This window comes from Anomaloglossus baeobatrachus, chromosome 12 (genome assembly GCF_048569485.1).
Source record: "Anomaloglossus baeobatrachus isolate aAnoBae1 chromosome 12, aAnoBae1.hap1, whole genome shotgun sequence".
Taxonomy (NCBI): Eukaryota; Metazoa; Chordata; class Amphibia; order Anura; family Aromobatidae; genus Anomaloglossus; species Anomaloglossus baeobatrachus.
This window is the reverse complement of record NC_134364.1, coordinates 113,408,777-113,429,892: the sequence shown is the minus strand read 5'-3', so window position 1 is coordinate 113,429,892 and position 21,116 is coordinate 113,408,777. Positions and strand designations below refer to the sequence as shown.

Genomic DNA, 21,116 nt, shown 5'->3' with positions numbered 1-21,116 from the left:
GAAGAAGCTGTGTCGCTCAGGAAGTGGCACACTGTCTAGTGGCAGTAAATAGTACTGCAAGCTCTGTCATATTTACTTGTTTGAGAGCTTGCAATCTGTCATGCGGTGTTCGGCTTTGCACTTGCTGGGTGTCATGGCAGTGTTGGACTCTGTTCACACTGCAAAGTCTGACAAGCAACTTGAGGTCTCCTAGTTGTTCCGCCTGACCTGGGCGTCGGCTGTTTTAGCTTCACTACTCTCCAGTTCAGTAGGAGTTAATTCCTGCTGGCTTTGTAAACTGCTGCTAGGAGCTCAGGCTGCCAATGACCACTCACAGCCGCCTTCACTCGTCGCCGAATATAGCTCAGCATTGCTTCAGCGATACCGGTCCTTATCGCAGTGATCTGTCATTTGATTTCCTGTGTCGTGTGGAAATATCCCTGTTGATAGTTATTCCCTCCCTGTGTTTTTATTTCTTCCTGGGCACATATTGTCTCTCCTCTGTATCTGATTGCAGTGTGTATGTGTTTAGGTTTTTTTCCCTGTCTGTGGTATTAGTGGGTTTTGCTTCTCTGGTCCCAGCCCTCTCCTTGGGTGGAGGAAAGGGGGTGTTAGGGTTTGGACAGGAGTTAGGGTCACGCTGGCGGTCCAGACCTAGCTATCATCAAACTTACCTCTCGGATAAGGGACAGCACAGGGTTCTTAGTATGAGGACCAGCTTAGAGGTCCCTGCTTCAGTTACCCTGACACCCCAGTAACACCATGCCATTCAAAGCCACGGCATAATGGGATTTAAGAGTGCACAGCCATCTTCTGATCGATAGGGTGCCGCCAATAAGTGTAAGGAGTTGGTCTCCACTGGCTAATCCAATAGGTCATCAATATTAAATCAATTTGATTTTAACCCATTCCTAAAATGTGATGTATATGTCTGGTGCATGGAGCAGGATCAGGAGCTAAGCCAGCACCATATATAACAGGCGCTGGTTGTGTGCTACAGCTGACACCTGCTCCAATCGCTGCTGTTTAACCACCAATGCAGCTGTCAATCTTTGACTTAAGTGGTTCAAATATGCCCACTGCCCCCCAATCCCCATGACAGGTGGTGGCCTACTGAAGCCCCCTGTTACCACCATCTTTTTCACTCATGAAGCCCAGTCACTAGCTTGGCTTTATAGGAGATTGTCATTTCCTCTGTATTCTTCAATATTGAAGAATTGCGGTACATATTTGATTGCAGCTTCAGATCCCTACTAAAGGGACTAAAAAAAAAATGAATAAAAAAATAAATATATTATAAAACATAAATATATTTGGTATTGTTGTGTACATAAGATTAAACCGTATCATGTTGTTCATAACATCTAGTCTTTGGATAACGAATTCCTCATCGATTTAACCCAAAGAAAAAATAAAACAAAAAGTCACGGCTCTTGGAAGAATGGGAAAACACAAAAAAAACGAAAAATGGCTTTGAAGGGGTTAAAACTGTTCTGACATTTTGATTAGGGGCTAAAAAAAAATAAAATAATGCAATATACACACATAAGGTCATCTCCGCTCAGCCTAATAAGCGCTTCCGATAGGCACTTTGTAAGCCCTCTGAACCGCAGAGACATAAATCAGCTCTGGTATGCGCAGAAATCTTGCATTACATTCTATGCGGCGAGGGTTAATTGTATGTTTTTGTCTTTTTTTTTTCTGAAACACTTGTATATTCCACACAATGACACCCATAAGACTTACATTATGGCTTTAAATATAACTGAGGACGGCCAGAGCTTGGCGTGTTTACTTCCTGCAGGGAGAATTACCTATAATTTCTGTGCAAGTCAATTATCCCCAGCGTCTGCCAGCGAGACATCTGTACGGATTAGTGTTACACGCAGGACGAGGTCTGGATCTGTGCATCTCATGTCTGACGTATGACTCATGTATTTGTAGCTCCGCAGAAAAGCTATGCGCGGGCATGAAGCACGACCGCTTGCTATTTCGCTCTTCCACGACAATCCGTTCACTGTTTTAGATGCATAGTGCCGAAATTATAGGGTCTGAACGTTCATAGGGCGCTAATAAAAATTCTACTAGGAGTCATTTAACTGGCTGCAAATGAAGTCATCAGCAAAATAATAAGCGGTAAAATAATAATAAATACAAAAAACGATCACTAACAATTACAATTAGTGTTAATAACTATCATAATAAAAATACTAAAAATAATAAAAAAATAAATGCTAAAAATGCTGATAAATACTCAAATTATTATTATCATCATCAATAATTTTAGCATTTTTTATTATTATTTTTATTAATCATTTTAGCATTTTTTATTATTAGTAGTAGTATTATTTGTAATAATAAATAATAATAAAAGATGCTAAAATTATTGATACTACATAATAATAATAATATTATTATTAAAATAACTAATAATAATAATCATCATTCTAAAAATATTTTTCCAGCACATCCTGCAAATTATCAGACCGGATTATTATCTTCTATTGCTTCATGGCCCACTTTAGTGGTCACAGGTCCATTGTAGGAGACTTCAGTAATTCAGTGATGGGCAGGGGTCAGAATGGGCAGGGCTAGGTAGCTACATAGGCGGTAAGCAATGGGCCATTCTAACTCTGCCAATATCAGAGTTGCTCTGATTCTTACCCATTTTTTCCACTTCCAAAACTTTAAAGGGAACTTGTCGTGTCCCTAACCGCTATTAACCTGCAGACATTGGGTTAATCTGCAGATTGATAGGTGGCTAGGCAGTGTTGTAGCACTAACTGAAAGGGTGGCTCCCAGGAGCTGCCAGCTTTTAGTCATAGAGGCGTGCCCAAAGAAGCTTCAGTCATAGAGGCGTGCCCAAAGAAGCTTCAGTCACAGAGGTGTGCCCAAAGAAGCTTCAGTCACAGAGGTGTGCCCAAAGAAGCTTCAGTCACAGAGGTGTGCCCAGAGAAGCTTCAGTCACAGAGGTGTGCCCAGAGAAGCTTCAGTCACAGAGGTGTGCCCAAAGAAGCTTCAGTCACAGAGGTGTGCCCAGAGAAGCTTCAGTCACAGAGGTGTGCCCAGAGAAGCTTCAGTCACAGAGGTGTGCCCAAAGAAGCTTCAGTCACAGAGGTGTGCTCAAAGACGCTTCAGTCACAGAGGTGTGCCCAGAGAAGCTTCAGTCACAGAGGTGTGCCCAAAGAAGCTTCAGTCATAGAGGCGTGCCCAGAGAAGCTTCAGTCATAGAGGCGTGCCCAGAGAAGCTTCAGTCACAGAGGCGTGCCCAAAGAAGCTTCAGTCATAGAGGCGTGCCCAGAGAAGCTTCAGTCATAGAGGCGTGCCCAGAGAATCTTCAGTCACAGAGGTGTGCCCAGAGAAGCTTCAGTCACAGAGGTGTGCCCAGAGAAGCTTCAGTCACAGAGATGTGCCCAAAGAAGCTTCAGTCACAGAGATGTGCCCAGAGAAGCTTCAGTCACAGAGATGTGCCCAGAGAAGCTTCAGTCACAGAGATGTGCCCAGAGAAGCTTCAGTCACAGAGGTGTGCCCAGAGAAGCTTCAGTCACAGAGGTGTGCCCAGAGAAGCTTCAGTCACAGAGGTGTGCCCAGAGAAGCTTCAGTCACAGAGGTGTGCCCAGAGAAGCTTCAGTCACAGAGGTGTGCCCAGAGAAGCTTCAGTCACAGAGGTGTGCCCAGAGAAGCCTCAGTCACAGAGGTGTGCCCAGAGAAGCCTCAGTCACAGAGGCAGGCACGGAGTAGCTTCTGTAAGATGAGTGCACAGAGACACTTTAGTCATAGAGGCGTGCACAGAGCACCTTTAGTCATAGAGGCGTGCACAGAGCACCTTTAGTCATAGAGGCATGCACAGAGCACCTTTAGTCATAGAGGCGTGCACAGAGCACCTTTAGTCATAGAGGCGTGCACAGAGCAGCTTTAGTCATAGAGGCGTGCACAGAGCAGCTTTAGTCATAGAGGCGTGCACAGAGCAGCATTAGTCATAGAGGCGTGCACAGAGCAGCTTTAGTCATAGAGGCATGCCCAGAGCAGCTTCCAGTCATAGACCTCCAGTCAAAGAGGTATGTCCAGAGAAGCTCCAGTCAGAGTTGTGCACAGAGCAGCTCCAGTCATAGAGGCATCTGTGGATCAACTCCAGTCACAGAAGCATCTCTAGATCAGCTTCAGTCAGAGGCATGCTCAGAGCAGCTTCAGTCACTGAGGAATTTCTAGAACAGCTTCAGTCACTGAGGCGTCACTGAAGCAGCTTCAGTCATGGAGGCGTTCCTGGAGCAGCTTCAGTCATGGAGGCGTCACTGAAGCAGCTTCAGTCAGAGGCATTACAGGAGCAGTGTCAGTCAGGGGCGTACCTAGAGCACCTTCAGTTATGAAGGTGTACCAAGAGCAGCATCAGTCATAGAGGCATTCCCAAAGCAGCTTCAGTCATGGAGGCGTGCCCAGAGCAGCTTCAGTCATGGAGGCGTGCCCAGAGCAGCTTTAGTCATGGAGGCATGTCCTAAACAGCTTCAGTCAGAGGCATTCATGTAGTATCTTCAGTTATTGAGGCATTCATGCAGCAGCTTCAGTTATGGAGGCGTTCCTGGAGCAGCTTCATTTACGGAGATGTGCCTGGAGCAGCTTCAGTCATGGAGGTGTTCCTGGAGCAGCTTCAGTCATGGAGGCTTTCCTGGAACAGCTTCCATCATGGAGGCATGCCTGGAGAAGCTTCAGTCATGGAGGCATGCCTGGAGAAGCTTCAGTCATGGAGGCATGCCTGGAGAAGCTTCAGTCATAAAGGCATGCCTGGAGCAGCTTCAGTCATGGAGGCATTCCTGGAGCAGCTTCAGTCATGAAGGCATGCCTGGAGCAGCTTCAGTCATGGAGGCGTTCCTGGAGCAGCTTCAGTCATGGAGGCGTTCCTGGAGCAGCTTCAGTCATGGAGCCATGCCTGGAGCAGCTTCAGTCATGGAGGCATTCCTGGAGCAGCTTCAGTTATGGAGGCATTCCTGGAGCAGCTTCAGTTATGGAGGCATTCCTGGAGCAGCTTCAGTCATGGAGGCATTCCTGGAGCAGCTTCAGTCATGGAGGCATTCCTGGAGCAGCTTCAGTTATGGAGGCATTCCTGGAGCAGCTTCAGTCATGGAGGCGTTCCTGGAGCAGCTTCAGTCATGGAGCCATGCCTGGAGCAGCTTCAGTCATGGAGGCATTCCTGGAGCAGCTTCAGTTATGGAGGCATTCCTGGAGCAGCTTCAGTTATGGAGGCATTCCTGGAGCAGCTTCAGTCATGGAGGCATTCCTGGAGCAGCTTCAGTCATGGAGCCATGCCTGGAGCAGCTTCAGTCATGGAGCCATGCCTGGAGCAGCTTCAGTCATGGAGGCATTCCTGGAGCAGCTTCAGTTATGGAAGTGTTCCTGGAGCAGCTTCAGTCATGGAGGCATTCCTGGAGCAGCTTCAGTCATGGAGGCATTCCTGGAGCAGCTTCAGTCATGGAGCCATGCCTGGAACAGCTTCAGTCATGGAGGCATTCCTGGAGCAGCTTCAGTCATGGAGGCATTCCTGGAGCAGCTTCAGTCATGGAGGCCTTCCTGGAGCAGCTTCAGTCATGGAGGCATTCCTGGAGCAGCTTCAGTTATGAAAGTGTTCCTGGAGCAGCTTCAGTCATGGAGGCATTCCTGGAGCAGCTTCAGTCATGGAGGCATTCCTGGAGCAGCTTCAGTCATGGAGGTGTTCCTGGAGCAGCTTCAGTCATGGAGGCGTTCCTGGAGAAGCTTCAGTCATGGAGGCATTTGTGAAGATGTAATTTACCCTCTCACTGTATATGCTGTGATACTATGTCATGATATGTATATTTCCCTGGTTGTATTAGTTGTAATTCATGTATTTTCTTGGGGGAGCTACTGGTCTCAATGTGTCTCTCTCATACAATTGTAGTCTTGGCATCTAATGTGATTATGTAAATAGCCTGTCCTCTTCTTTCCAGAGTTGTGTATCTAATCTGTAATTGCATTGGCCAGTGAAGGAATAGTCATTGTTCTTTACAGCAGGGGATCCCTTCATCTACTGTGGCTGGCAGACATATTGGAGCCCTGTGATGGACCAAACCATTGATGATAGGATGTGTGACCCCTACCCCCTGAACAAACATGGTGTGCTGGTCAAGCATCCCAGACAATGCATTTCCCTTTTTGTAACTTCAGAGTGAGCTGAAACTAAAGAGAGGAAGGAGCTCCAGCCTGGGTGGCTGTGGACACGGACGGAGCTAGGCCTGTGTGGCGGCCCGTGGGATTGTGTGGAACTCTTTGGACTACTGTAAGGACGATTGCTTTGTTATCCGGTCCGAGGATTGTTGGGAAGGGCCCCCGAATCTGTTTTACGTGGACTTATCGTGTGCTGTTCTTGTGAATAAACCTGTTGGATCGTCCCTCGGCCTCGTCCATCCTTTGCTCTGTTGTACACTCCCGTCACAAACTGGTTGGCAGCGCTGGGATCAGAGCAGAAGGAATGGAGGACAATGGCTCAACATCAGGAACCAGCACTGCAGAGTACAAGACCTGGACTTTGGGGAGCCTGCAATCAAAGGCCCGTGAAGTAGGAGTTCGTTTCAAAGGACTCTCCAAGGAGCAGCTGATTGAGGCGCTAGAAGGAGTCTGCTCGCAAAATGACGTGGAGGAAGGATCCTCACAGCAAACGGAAGAAAGACGGCAGCCGGAGGTGAATACCCAAAAAAGTCAATGGGTTGTGTGGTACAAGGAGGAGATGGCACTGCTTGGAGATGAGGCCACCATAGAAGATAAGAGGGAGGCCATGCGTGGAGCTAAAGACAAGGAGCGCAGGATGGAGGAGATGGCACTGCTGGATAAGGAGCTCGCTGTGGAAGCCGCGAGAGGTTCCAGACAGACTGTAACCCCAGCACCCATCATGAGGGAACTTCCCAGGGTGTCCCGCAAAGACTTTAAGCCGTTTAATGAGGCTGCAGGCGACATTGAGGGCTTCTTCCAGGACTTTGAGCATCAGTGTCGATTAATGGAAGTCCCGGACAGGGAGCGTGTCCGGCATCTGGTTGGGCTCCTAGAGGGGGGAGCTGCTGAAGCCTATAGAGCTATGGACCCTCGGTGGAACTGTGAGTATGCGAATATTAAACAGACTATTCTAGAACATTATGCTGTGACCCCAGACACTTACAGGACTCAGTTCCGTGCTTTAGCCTGTGATGGGGAAGTGTCTTTTAAGATATATGCTCATAGACTCAAACAAATATGTAATCGCTGGCTGGAGGCAGAGGAGGCCTTATCTTGGGAGACCTTCCTGCAGGTCATCCTAAAAGAACAATTCTTTGCCCAGTGCCCTGCTGAGATCCGGGAATGGGTGCGTGAGAGAAAACCAGCGACAGTGGAACAAGCTGCTGCTCTAGCTGATGAGGTGCTCACTATCAAGCCTCAGTGGAGGGTTCTGTTGGAGGATGGAGAGACGCCTAACAGCTCCACAACACCGGATGCCCCCAGTTATTCTGTCCCCATTGTTCCCCGTTCCTCCAAGCCACCACATGTTGATACCCGTGTTAATGTGCCTCCAGTTGCTTCTACTGCACTTTCTGGAATACGCCGGGGAGAGGAAGTAACAGAGCGCAGGTGTTATGTTTGTAGGCATCCCGGGCATTTGCAGGCCTCATGCCCAGCCAGGCCATGGAGGAATCATCCTCAAACCCCTACAGCACCTTCAGGTGGGAGCCGGCCTCCAAGTTCCCCTACCCCTTACCCAAGAGGACGCCTTGGATGGAGGGAGACCCAGCTCAGATGCTATCAATGTGGACAGCCAGGGCATCGGCAAGTCTCCTGCCCAGCTGTTCAAATGAGGACTGATCCTGCACCCAATCGGATTGTTAATTATTTACAGCCCAGTGCCATGGAGGAAGATGTGGCACCGTTATGTGAGGACTGGCCTAGTGACTCAGCCCCCCATGTTGCACCACCAGGAGTTTACGGGGTGCGACCCGCAGTTATGACGACTTCTGCTCATCGAGGTAAGCACTTGCAGGAGGTTGTGCTGGATGGACAGAGACTTGTTGGATTTTGTGACTCGGGTGCTTTCCTCACACTGGCTGATCCCCGAGTGGTTCGGCCTGAGGCAATCCATAGAGGACCTGGGATTGTTATTGAACTGGCTGGTGGACAATGGAGGACTATTCCCACAGCCACTGTGGATCTGAACTTTGGTTTTGGGGTCAGGCGATATGTGGTTGGGGTGATGGGTGGTCTGCCTGCAGCTGTTCTCCTGGGCAATGATGTGGGAGAGCTACGATGTCAATTCGTGGCTGCATGAAGCCACATGTAAGTAACGCTCTGCCTGTGTGTACTTAACCAGCGACCTGTAGAGGTCCCTAGTACGTACACAAGTTGGGAGGGGGAGGGATTGTGAAGATGTAATTTACCCTCTCACTGTATATGCTGTGATACTATGTCATGATATGTATATTTCCCTGGTTGTATTAGTTGTAATTCATGTATTTTCTTGGGGGAGCTACTGGTCTCAATGTGTCTCTCTCATACAATTGTAGTCTTGGCATCTAATGTGATTATGTAAATAGCCTGTCCTCTTCTATCCAGAGTTGTGTATCTAATCTGTAATTGCATTGGCCAGTGAAGGAATAGTCATTGTTCTTTACAGCAGGGGATCCCTTCATCTACTGTGGCTGGCAGACATATTGGAGCCCTGTGATGGACCAAACCATTGATGATAGGATGTGTGACCCCTACCCCCTGAACAAACATGGTGGGCTGGTCAAGCAGCCCAGACAATGCATTTCCCTTTTTGTAACTTCAGAGTGAGCTGAAACTAAAGAGAGGAAGGAGCTCCAGCCTGGGTGGCTGTGGACACGGACGGAGCTAGGCCTGTGTGGCGGCCCGTGGGATTGTGTGGAACTCTTTGGACTACTGTAAGGACGATTGCTTTGTTATCCGGTCCGAGGATTGTTGGGAAGGGCCCCCGAATCTGTTTTACGTGGACTTATCGTGTGCTGTTCTTGTGAATAAACCTGTTGGATCGTCCCTCGGCCTCGTCCATCCTTTGCTCTGTTGTACACTCCCGTCACAGCATTCCTGGAGCAGCTTCAGTCATGGAGGCATTCCTGGAGCAGCTTCAGTTATGGAAGTGTTCCTGGAGCAGCTTCAGTCATGGAGGCATTCCTGGAGCAGCTTCAGTCATGGAGGCCTTCCTGGAGCAGCTTCAGTCATGGAGGCATTCCTGGAGCAGCTTCAGTCATGGAAGCATTCCTGGAGAAGCTTCAGTCATGGAGGCATTGCTGGAGAAGCTTCAGTTATGGAAGTGTTCCTGGAGCAGTTTCAGTTATGGAGGTGTTCCAGGATCAGCTTCAGTCATGGAGGCCTTCCTGGAGCAGCTTCAGTTATGGAGGCATTCCTGGAGCAGCTTCAGTCATGGAGGCATTCCTGGAGCAGTTTCAGTTATGGAAGTGTTCCGGGATCAGCTTCAGTCATGAAGGCGTTTCTGGAGCAGTTTTAGTCAGAGGCCTTTCCTGGAGTGGATACGGTTTCTGCTCAGCACACAGTGAGCAGTGGCTGTAAGCACGCCCCGGCACTTTGATGAACAGCTGGCTTTTTGTGCAAAGTGGACGTGATTTCATGAAAACTCATGCCCACGGTGCTAATAAAGACATTGCATAGCTGTTTGATTATTTTTTTGTGCTCATTTTTTCCTTATAGAATGAAAAGAATGAATGCAAAACCTCAATTGCCTTTTTGGATAGTATACGCATCCCGCGTCCACAGCCCCCATCATGGGTCCTAAACTGTGCAAAGGTCCAAAATACCCTCAACTTAAATTGGTTAATGCCATCACGATGCCCATCACCAATTATGACATTGCTGTCTGGGAGGAACATAATTTACCTGCTTGTATTCTCGGACCACCGTCTCCAGTTCATCACTAGTCACAGCGGGGTCTTGTTCGCCGTGATACATCTGCAGTTCTGCTTCTATCACAGCCAGCTTTTCTATGTCCTCAGGTTCTGGAGTGTACCCTTCCCCAGGCACAAGCCAAAGAGAAACGTTGGCCTATAAAACAAATATTCATCGACGTTCATGTGTATGTTCGTATGTAGAATAGGGAGGTAACAGATGTATTGTTAATGTTTCTCTGCAGCGTGTGTGTTCTACACATATAGCTTTACGGCACGCACATAATGTAAACAGCAATACTGCATTCACAGTATAAGCTTTGATAGGTACACACAGCTCTGCTACACACACACCTCTGATACACATACACATCGATGCTATACACACACAGCTCTGCTACATACACACACAACACTGCAGCACACACAGCACAGCTACACACACACCACTGCAACACATACACATCTCTGCTATACACACACAGCTCTGCTACAAATACACACACACTACACACGCTACACACAACGCTGATACACACACAAAACCGTGCAGTGCAAACAGCACAGCTACACACACACACACCTCTGCTACACATACACATCTCTGCTATACACACACAGCTCTGCTACATACACACACACAACACTGCAGCACACACAGCACAGCTACACACACAGCTCTGCTATACACATAAAACACAGCAGTGCAAACAGCACAGCCACACACACACACACACCTCTGCTACACAAACCACCGCTACACATACACATCTCTCCTACGCATACACATCTCTGCTATACACACACAGATCTTCTTCACACACAGCCCTGGTATATTCACGCACAAACCCTTGCTACATAAACAACGCTGCTACATGCACACACACAACACTGCAATATATATCAATACACAACTTATTTCCAACACATTCAGCTCAGCTATATTACCAAAAACACCCACAGCTAAGCTATAGCAGCCACCTTTGGATGGTCATTCATCTAGGCTCGGTGCAGCCTTAGAGATGTGCAGGTTTCTCCCCTGCCCTGCAGTGATTGGACTGATCAGTGTCGGGCAGGAGGAGGGCAGTGTTCTCCACGATGAGGAAGAAGGGAATTTTGTTTACTTACCGTAAATTCCTTTTCTTCTAGCTCCAATTGGGAGACCCAGACAATTGGGTGTATAGCTATTGCCTCTGGAGGCCACACAAAGTATTACACTTAAAAGTGTAAGGCCCCTCCCCTTCTGGCTATACACCCCCAGTGGGATCACTGGCTCACCAGTTTTAGTGCCAAAGCAAGAAGGAGGAAAGCCAATAACTGGTTTAAAGACCAATTCAATCCGAGGAAACATCGGAGAACTGAACCATACCACATGAACAACATGTGTACCCGAAAAAACAGAAAAACCCCGAGAAAACAGGGCGGGTGCTGGGTCTCCCAATTGGAGCTAGAAGAAAAGGAATTTACGGTAAGTAAACAAAATTCCCTTCTTCTTTGTCGCTCCATTGGGAGACCCAGACAATTGGGATGTCCAAAAGCAATTCCTGGGTGGGTAAAAGAATACCTCATGATAGGGCCGTCAAACGGCCCTCTCCTACAGGTGGCCAACCGCCGCCTGAATGACTTATCTACCTAGGCTGGCGTCTGCCGAAGCGTAGGTATGCATCTGATAATGCTTGGTAAAAGTAAGTAGACTCGACCAGGTGGGTGCCTGACACACCTGCTGAGCCGTAGCCTGGTGCCGTAATGCCCAGGATGCACCCACGGCTCTGGTAGAATGGGCCTTCGGCCTTGAGAGAACCAGAAGCCCAGTAGAACTGTAGGTTTCAAGAATTGGTTCCTCGAGCCCCCGAGCAAGGGTGGATCTGGAAGCTTGCGACTGTTTACGCCGACCAGCGACAAGGACAAAGAGTGCATCCGGGTGGCGCAGGAGCGCCATGCGGGAAGTAGAACCTGAGTGCTCTCACCAGAACCAACAGATGCAAATCTTTCTGAAATTGATGGACTGGACGAGGACACAAAGAAGGTGAGGTGATATCCTGATTGATATGAAAATGGGATACCACCTTAGGGAGAAATTCCGGAACCGGACGCAGAACTACCCTGTCCTGGTGAAGGACCAGGAAGGGAGTTTGTATGAGAGCGTTGCTAGCTCGGAAACTCTCCTAAGAGACGAGACCGTTACTAGAAGGCCACTTCCCGTGAAAAACGGGAAGGGAGACATCCTTCAAAGGCTCGAAAGGCGGCATCTGGAGAGCAATTAGAACCTTGTTCAGATCTCAGGGCTCTAACGGCCGCTTGTACGGAGTGCTGAGAAGACAAACTCCCCGTAGGAACGTGCGTACCTGAGGAAGTCGTCGTTTCTGAAAAAATACAGATAGCGCTGAGACTTGTCCCTAAAGGGAACTGAGCGACAACCCATTTTCCTACCTAGATTGCAGGAAGGAAGGAAACATAGACGATGCAACCGGCCAGGGAGAAACACCCTGCGCCGAGCACCGAGATAAGAACATCTTCCACGTCCTGTGGTCAATCTTGGCGGACGTTGGTATGCTAGCCTGTCTCATGGTGGCAACCACGTCCTGAGGTAATCCTGACGACACTAGGTTCCAGGACTCAATGCCACACCATCCGGTTGAGGGCCGTAGAATTCAAATGGAAGAATGGCCCTTGAGACAGCCAGTCTGATTGGTCTGGTAGTGCCCCCGGTTAGCCTACCGTGAGGCACCACAGAACCGAGTACCACAACATCCTCGGCCAATTTGTAGCGACGAGGATGGCGCGGCCGCAGTCGGTCTTGATCTAGCGCAGTACTCTGGGCAACAATGCCAGAGGTGGCACCTAAGGTAGCTGGAACTGCGACCAATGCTGAACTGAGGCGTTTGCCGCCAGAGCTCGATGATTGTGAAACCGTGCCATGAAGCTGGCACATTGTTGTTGTGCCGTGACGCCATTAGATCGACGTCCGGCCTCTGTCAGCGGCGCCAGATCTCCTGAAACCCGTCCGGGTGAGGAGACCATACTCTTTCGGCCACACCTCAGCGACTTAGGAAGTCAGCTTCCTAGTTTCCACACTTGGGATGTGAATTGTGGATATGGTGGATGCCGTGTCTTCCACCCACATCAGAACCTGCCGGACTTCCTGGAAGGCTTGCCGGTTGCGCGTTCTACCTTGGTGGTTGATGTATGCCACCGCTGTGGAGCTGTCCGACTGAAGTCGGATATGCTTGCTTTCCAGCCGCTGTTGGAAGGATTGTAGGGCAAGATACACTGCTCTGTGTTCAAGAACATTGATCTGAAGAGTGGACTCTTGCTGAGTCCACGTACCCTGAGCGCTGTAGTGGAGAAAAACTGCTCCCCACCCTGATAGACTCGCGTCTGTCGTAACTATCGCCCAGGACGGGGATAGGAAGGACCTTCTTTTTGACCAAGAGGTGAGAAGAAGCCACCACCGTAGAGATTCCTTGGCCGCCTGAGAAAGAACGACGACTCTGTTGAGGGACGTCGACTCCTCGTCCCATTGGCGGAGAATGTCCCATTGTAGTGGACGCAGTAAAACTGCGCGAAAGGAACTGCCTCCATTGCTACCATCTTACATAGGAAGTGCATGAGGCGTCTCAATGTGTGCGACTGGTTCTTAAAGAAGAGCTTGCAGCCCGTAGTGAATGCTGTTTGTCTAGCGGCAGCTTCACTATCGCTGAGAGAGTAAGAAACTCTATGCCTAGATATGTTATCGATAGGGTCGGGGTCGGATCTGACTTTAAAAAGTTGATGATCCACCCAAAACTCTAGAGAGTCTCCAGCGCAACGTTCGGGCAGTGTTGGCATGTTTCCTAAGAGAGTGCCTTGACAAGTAGATCGTGTAAATACGGGACCACAGAGTGACCCTGAGAGTGCAGGACTGTGACTACTGCTGCCCTGACCTTGGCGAAGACCAGTTGGACTGTCGCTAGCCGGAAGGTAGAGCTACGAACAGAGGGTGTTCGTCTCCTATAACGAAGCGTAGAAACGCTAGTGCTCTGGATCAATCGGCACGTGTGGATAAGCATCCTTGATGCCTAATGATGCTAGGAAATATCCTTGGGACCTTGAGGCGATGACATGGCGGAGGGATTCCATCCGGAACCGCCTGGTGTCCACGAGCTTGCTGAGCATTTTTAGATCCAGAACGGGACGGAACGGCCCGTTGTTATAGGTACCGCAAAGAATTTGGGGTAAAAACCGTGACCTTGTTCCTGAAGAGGAACGGGGGTCATCACTCTTTCTGCCTATAGAGTGCACCCTGTTTGCAGAAGAGCAGCGGCCCGGCCGGGAGGTGGAGAAATTCTGAAGAATCGAGTTGGAGGACGAGAAGTGAGCTCTATCCTGTACCCGTGAGACAGAATGTCTCACACTCAATGGTCATTGACCTATGGCAGCTAAATATCGCCAAGGCGGGAGAGCCTGCTACCGACCGAGGCCGCAAGTCATGAGGAAGCCGCCTTGGAAGCGGGTTTTCAGACTGTCGCTTTTTTGGGCGAGACTGAGCCCGCTAAGAATCTTAGCTCCTCTGATCCTTTTGAGTCCACATTGGACGAGGAAAAATGGGACCTGCCCGAGCCTCGAAAAGGCCGAAAACCCCGACTGCCTCTTGCTCTGTTGGGGTTTGTTGTGTCCGGGCTGAGGAAAGGATGAATCCTTACCCCTGGACTGTTTGATGGTTACATCCAACGCTCACCAAACAGTCGGTCAGCAGAAAAAGGCAACTGGTTAGGCAACCTTTTTTGGAAGCAGAATCTGCCTTCCATTCACTTAACGAGCAGACCAGGCTCTGCTTAAAAACACGGAGTAGCGGAGGCTACCGCCGCACGGTTCGCAGAGTCCAGGACAACCTGAATCGCGTAAGAAACAAATGCAGACATTTGAGAGGTTAAGGATGCCACCTGCGGCACAGATGTACGTGTAACCGTGTCAATCTGTGTAAGACAAGCTGAAATAGCTTGGAGTGCCCCAAGGGAGAGAATGCCGGAGCCAACGGTGCGCCGACAGCCTCATAGATGGCTTCGACCAGAGATCCATCTGTCTGTCAGTGGCATCTTTGAGTTTGCAGTTCCATCTCCCACTGCAACTATGGATCTAGCTACAAGCCTGGAGATTGGAGGATGCCGCTCGGGACATTGGGTCCAGTCCTTGACCAAGTCAGGGGACAGGGATAACGTGTATCCTAAGCCGTTTGGAGAAGCGCATATCTGGATAAGCGTGGTGTTCCTGGACTGCCTCTCTGAAGGCAGAGTGGTCCAGAAAAATACGTGAAGCTGACTCCTCCACTGGAGGAGCTGTGAGAAATAACCCACATTCTATAGATGGACGCTATAAGATTATTTACTATGGCGTCACAATCAGGTGTATCCAGATTGAGAGCGGTCTCAGGATCAGAATCCTGAGCCGCTACTTCCGCCTCATTACACAGCGAGTCCTTCTGTTAGGACCCTGATGAAACCGAGGCCGCTCATAGCGAGCCCACTTAGGCTGTCTGGGACTGACGTCCGTGCAGAGCCGTGACTCTGGGATGCGTGTGACATTCCCGGAGCTGTTAGTTATTCACACTGAGGGGGGCCATGGATCAATGATTCAACAGTGCCCATATTGTGAGAGACATGTCCGGACTGCTAGGCTTCTAGTATCATAGCCATAGTCTCAGAAAATCTGTCAGTAAATACTGCAGACACCGTCCTCATCCCCTGGCCATTAGTGCATACAATGGGAGTCTATTTAACCTGCCGGCCGTGTAGCCGTACATGCTGTACCAGCTGTATAGAAAAACATGTGGTTCTGCACCTTTGTTTTACACAGAGAATATGCTGATAACTCCTCCGCATAATCCAGGAGGGTATATACAACGTGCGAGCAAACAGTGCAATGTATATAGTACAAGCATATCTATAAGTGCACTTCTGCACTAGTGGGGTTAGCACCACAGGTGCTGCTTAACGCCTGTCACAGCGATTGTGTGACTATCAGAATGCCAGGGTCTTCCACACTTGTCTCTGTATCGTACAGAAACTGACACTAATGGCTGCCGGTGTCCTTGTAGAGAAGGAAGCCGTGGGCGTGCCTGAGAAAGTGCGGGAATCCGGATTCACAGTGCACACAGTGAGAGGGGTGGAGTATGCAAAACATACTCCAGCTCTCAGCTCTGCTCTATGCAGCGTCACGCCCCTACCCTGACTGTCAGGGCTGTGGGCGGTAACGAAGGGAGACTAGGCCCAGAAGCCGGGGACTCGAGTTAACAGCGCGGCCGCCGTAAAAGCGCGGGCCGCGCTGAAGTCCCCGGCGCACCACAAGTGCCAGCCGCGCCGCAGTTCCAGCGGCCGGCGCGACCGATTCATAGAAGTGGCCAGCGTCCCGCCCCTCTCCTGACTGGCAGGTCTGGGGGCGGGAACGAACGGAAGCAGGCCGCAAAAGCCGGGGACTCTAGTTATCAGCGCGGCCGCCGTAAAAGCGCGGGCCGCGCTGAAGTCCCCGGCGCACCACAAGTGCCAGCCGCGCCGCTGCCAGCGGCCGGCGCGAGCGATTCCTGGAAGTGGCCAGTGTCCCGCCCCTCTCCTGACTGGCAGGTCTGGGGGCGGGAACGAACGGAAGCAGGCCGCAAAAGCCGGGGACTCTAGTTATCAGCGCGGCCGCCGTAAAAGCGCAGGCCGCGCTGAAGTCCCCGGCGCACTACAAGTGCCAGCCGCGCCGCAGTCCCAGCGGCCGGCGCGACCAATTCCCATAAGTGAGCCTGCTTCAGCAAAGCTGAATGAGGCCATGGCACAGGCGCCGCAGCGCTGATGTCCCCCGGCGCACTACAACACCCAGCATGCTGCGGTGTGAGCGCCAAATGCACGGGGACACAGAGTACCTTGAGGAAGCAGGGCCATGTCCCTGATGTACTCCGCTCCATCCAGCATCTTCTCCAGGGGCTGTAGATGGAGCACGGTCTCAGTGCCTGGAGACCGGTAAATCCCACTTCACCCAGAGCCCTGTAAAAAGGGATGGGGAAGGAATCAGCATGTGGGCTCCTGCCGCCGTACCCGCAATGGGTACCTCAACCTTACAAACACCTCCGACATACAGTGGGGTGAGAAGGGAGCATGCTGGGGACACTATATGTGTCCTCTTTTCTTCCATCCGACATAGTCAGCAGCTGCTGCTGACTAAAAAGTGGAGCTATGCGTGGATGTGTTGCCTCCTTCGCACAAAGCACAAAACTGGTGAGCCAGTGATCCCACTGGGGGTGTATAGCCAGAAGGGGAGGGGCCTTACACTTTTAAGTGTAATACTTTGTGTGGCCTCCAGAGGCAATAGCTATACACCCAATTGTCTGGGTCTCCCAATGGAGCGACAAAGAAAGATGCTGTGTCAGTGATCTCCTCCATCACAGGAAGCTTCCTCTGGACCATCAGATGCACTAACTTTTTTATCAAGATTTTTTTTGGCTAAAAAATGCATCTTATGATCCCAAAAAAATATGTTAATTCTCTATGCTGACATCATTATACCTCAATATGCTCCATAACAGCTGTGGTTGAGTTAATAGGTGTGCCAGTGCTGTCATTACATGGTGCAATCATTGATCCTCAGTGATTATGAAGCTTCGGATGGGGTTTAGTCGTAACCTGGCACTTAATAAAAATGGCAGCGCTTACCATGCCGTCATCATCACTGCCGCCATCTTGTACGTCCCCCAACAGCTGCTCCAGCCGTAGCTTTTCGTCATCCATGAGGAGGACATGTGACCCCGCGTCCTTCGCTAGCTTTAATAGAAACAAGTCCGTCAGATCTCATTAGTGCCCGGCTGCATCCGAATGATCAGGCGCGGCGCTGCCAAACATAACAGGCTTTTACATCACATTTAACAGCCCTGCTAACCAGATTAACTTCCCGACAACTTAGTGCAGGGCGTGTAATCACTGAGCCGCTCCTCAAAACACTTCTGACACATAAGGACGCCTTTCTATTCCATTTCTCCTCACTCGGAGAAGTCGAAGGCCGGTGGTAATAACAGAGGCCATATTACGGAAACTCTATGACCTCAATGGGGAAAGCCAAAATTATAGGGAGTAGTTTGTTTTCTATAGAAAACTCCGGCCACATTACCAGAGTGATGTATAGCCAACATGTCTTGTTATATATGGCACAAACAAGGAGAACGGAACAACAAGCCGGAGGAAATACAGGTTCCTGGGCCGTGCCTTTTCCACTACTAGTGCCTTTATGTCAGCCATACTTTTAGGGTCCCCTTAGGTCAAAGTGTAGAGGATACGTCTGCAGCCAGTACCGCTAAAAAGGGCAATAATAGAAGAAACCACTACAGTAGTGCCTTATTTACACCAAATTATGTCTTGTGCAAGTATAGGGGTCTGTCATCGACATTGCTTTATATAGCGAGGATATCTCCTCCTAATAACATAGGGACAAGTCAAAACCGAATAACTACGTAAAAACGAACCACACATAAATAAATAAATCCACCAACATGTACTTCACCATTTCTTGACTAGGCACATTTTCATTTTTTTTTGTTTTGTACATGTGGCTTTAAACTAGGCTCTGTCAATAGTACTACACTTTCACTCTTATTTTATTCCTGCCGCTCCACTGAGTATTCCATTTTTTGTTTTCTTAATCCATCATCCGGTTCCTGAGATATGGGCCTTCATATTCAGAGAAAATGTGATGGTCTTTCCTCTGGGGCGTGGCACTTAGAATCCTCAGGGGCATGTCTTTACCCGGCTTCTCCTTATTACTCTATATAAAGACCACAAAAAGGCCCTTATCTCTGGAACTGTATGACAGGTTTTGTTTTTAAAAAAAAAGCAAAAAAAAAAAAGGGGGGGAACACTAGGTAAGAAAATAAGAGTTGACACTGGTCACAGGTCCTCTTTTAAAAGCTCTAAATAATTTTCTTTTTCCAGATATTCAAATAATTTTTCCCTTCTTTTTCTATATACAATTTTATAATTGTAGTTTTTATTGTTCGCCAATATTAGAGAAAACAGTGAAGAAAAAAAAAATATGCCAGTACGTTTTTAACTTTTTTTTTTTTTTTTTTTAAAGACCACACAGGGCCAGTAAAAAGGTATTTTAAATTGTGTTCCAATTTAAGTACCAATTATTTTAATGTATAAGACGTGGGTTTTGTTTTGTCAAGGTTGGGGGTAGGATTATATATTAATATTACAGCAATAGCTACTCAAGACTGGTAATGGCTTTCTTTTTTTGTTTTTTTTTTCCTTGCATTTCTTTGATTTATTTTTTTATGTTCCTGCAATCTTGGAACAATTAATTATAATAATGTGTACTGTTAAAAATCTAACTAAAATGGTGTTACTTGCCCCTCCTCTTCGTCATCCTCCTGCCTTGATCCACGCTCCTGTTTTTCTGCGTGTCGGGTTACCATGATATCCTATCTGGCTCAGGTTGCAGAACACTGCCTGAGTTTTCGGGTAGTTGGCACATAAGCAGCTACTAAGACCTTATGAATAACCCAGCTCTGCTGTATCACTAAGACTATGCTATTCCACTGGTCTGCTTTGTCTTTGGTCTTGTGACAAACCCTTTACTACATTGATAAGAGCTCTGTTATTCCACTGACCAGCTCTACCTTGGACCTAGTAATAAACCATGCTTTTCTACATTGCTGGTTACTCTCTTATACTGTTGCAAACTTTACATTGAACTCTGTGTCAAACTCAGCCCTGCTATAGAGCGGAGTCCGCTCTTCCACATCGCAGTGCATACCTCAATGTTCCTTTGGATGAAATTGACTCTTTTATGGTCTCTGTTTTTCCTCTGTGTTTTTCTGTGATTTGATCTTTCACTGCAGCTTAATAAGTCACCGGTTTCAATGCCAGAACCATTACCTAAAATCACAGATGAAAAGATGCTTGGAATGACTATGTAAATACATTCTGAATGGCTAACAGGCTTCGGCGAGGCACGGTTATTTAACAAAGCACCTGTCATTTGCAACTAAATTTGTAAAAAAAAATAAATAAATAATATGTTATGAACGCTGCCATTCCCCTGAATCCAGCGCTGTTTTTTCTTTGTTCCTGAGCCTTTCCATTCCCAAGATATGGCTGTTTTTCTCCGTATACAAATACAAATATAATTATTTTAGTCAGGTGGGTGTGTCCATAGAGAAGAGTTGAAGACCACGCCCACTTCGCGAAGAAGACACAATTTACATACAGTGAAGAGGAGGATATATCTCAGGAACGGAGAGGAGCAAAAAGAAAAGAAAAACATCGCCAGAATCAGGAGAACATCGGCATTTACACCAGGTAGAAAAAATTATATATTTATGGCAAGTGACAGATCGCCTTTAAATGACATTAAACATGACCTAGCACATAAATAAAATCCCCAGAACTAATGCACCAATGAAATTCATGTAAGGCCTAAGCCACACGGCGGGAAAAATGGTGCGAGTGGAGTGTGATAAAACATCGCATTCCACTCAGACCAATATTAGCCTGTGTGTCAGCGCACATGAGCGATTATTTTCTCAACCCTAATCGGACCGAGAGAATAATCGCAGCATGCTGCAACTGTAATGTGAGACTCTTTCTCTCGCACCCATTCAAGTCTATGGGGCTAGAGAAAAATCGCACTGCACTTGCATTACATCGGTGTACCGCGAGTGCAGGGCGAGAATGGCAAAAGAGGAGAGAGGGAGAAAAATCCCTCCCTCCCCTCCTCAGAGCCAACCCTCCCCTCCGCAGCACTGGCCCACCCATCCGCAGCTGAGGTCCTCAGTCTCAGGGACACTCGCATGACACTCAGCTCCTGCCGTACTACCAGCGTGAGCCGAGTGTCATGCGAGGATCGCACTAGTGCCCCATGTGGCGCCGGCCTAATTATTACTCTCAGGTGTACATTTTATTGATAGTCTATATCAAAACCAGGTAGGACAACATTTCCAGGGCTAGAGCGCAGCTTGCTTTTATATAAAGATGTGCGCTTAGGTGGCAGTATGTTATATTTCCCGTATTGTCTAGCTATGAAGGGATACAACTTACCTTGAGAGTCTTCCAAGGCTTCACCATAGTCTTCGGGTGGAAGTTGAGTGGAAAATAAAGGAGAAAACATTTTCTCGAAGATAGCGATATCTGCAGAACAAGAAAAAAATGTGTTTTAAGAATTTTGCTACTTGTAAATTACCAATATTGATACTAGTCTCAGTCTGGCCCCTACCCAAAGTAACTCTATTAGATTGCAGAGAAA

At 48.4% G+C, this 21,116-nt stretch overlaps 2 protein-coding genes across 4 annotated transcripts in view; one reads left to right on the top strand and one right to left on the bottom strand.

Annotated features, from left to right (window-relative positions):
• ATP6V1D (ATPase H+ transporting V1 subunit D) overlaps positions 1 to 21,116 on the top strand; it is a 201,992-nt gene that overhangs the window by 116,785 nt on the left and 64,091 nt on the right. The window lies entirely within an intron of this gene.
• FSIP1 (fibrous sheath interacting protein 1) overlaps positions 1 to 21,116 on the bottom strand; it is a 54,224-nt gene that overhangs the window by 8,821 nt on the left and 24,287 nt on the right. For all 3 annotated transcript variants that reach the window (XM_075329969.1, XM_075329968.1, XM_075329970.1), the window contains exons 7-10: positions 20,912 to 21,001; positions 19,629 to 19,750; positions 17,534 to 17,641; positions 9,859 to 10,023 (exon numbers count right to left, since the gene is read on the bottom strand). In XM_075329969.1, the coding sequence (XP_075186084.1) occupies positions 9,859 to 10,023; positions 17,534 to 17,641; positions 19,629 to 19,750; positions 20,912 to 21,001 (485 nt within the window). The remainder of the gene's footprint in view (positions 1 to 9,858; positions 10,024 to 17,533; positions 17,642 to 19,628; positions 19,751 to 20,911; positions 21,002 to 21,116) is intronic.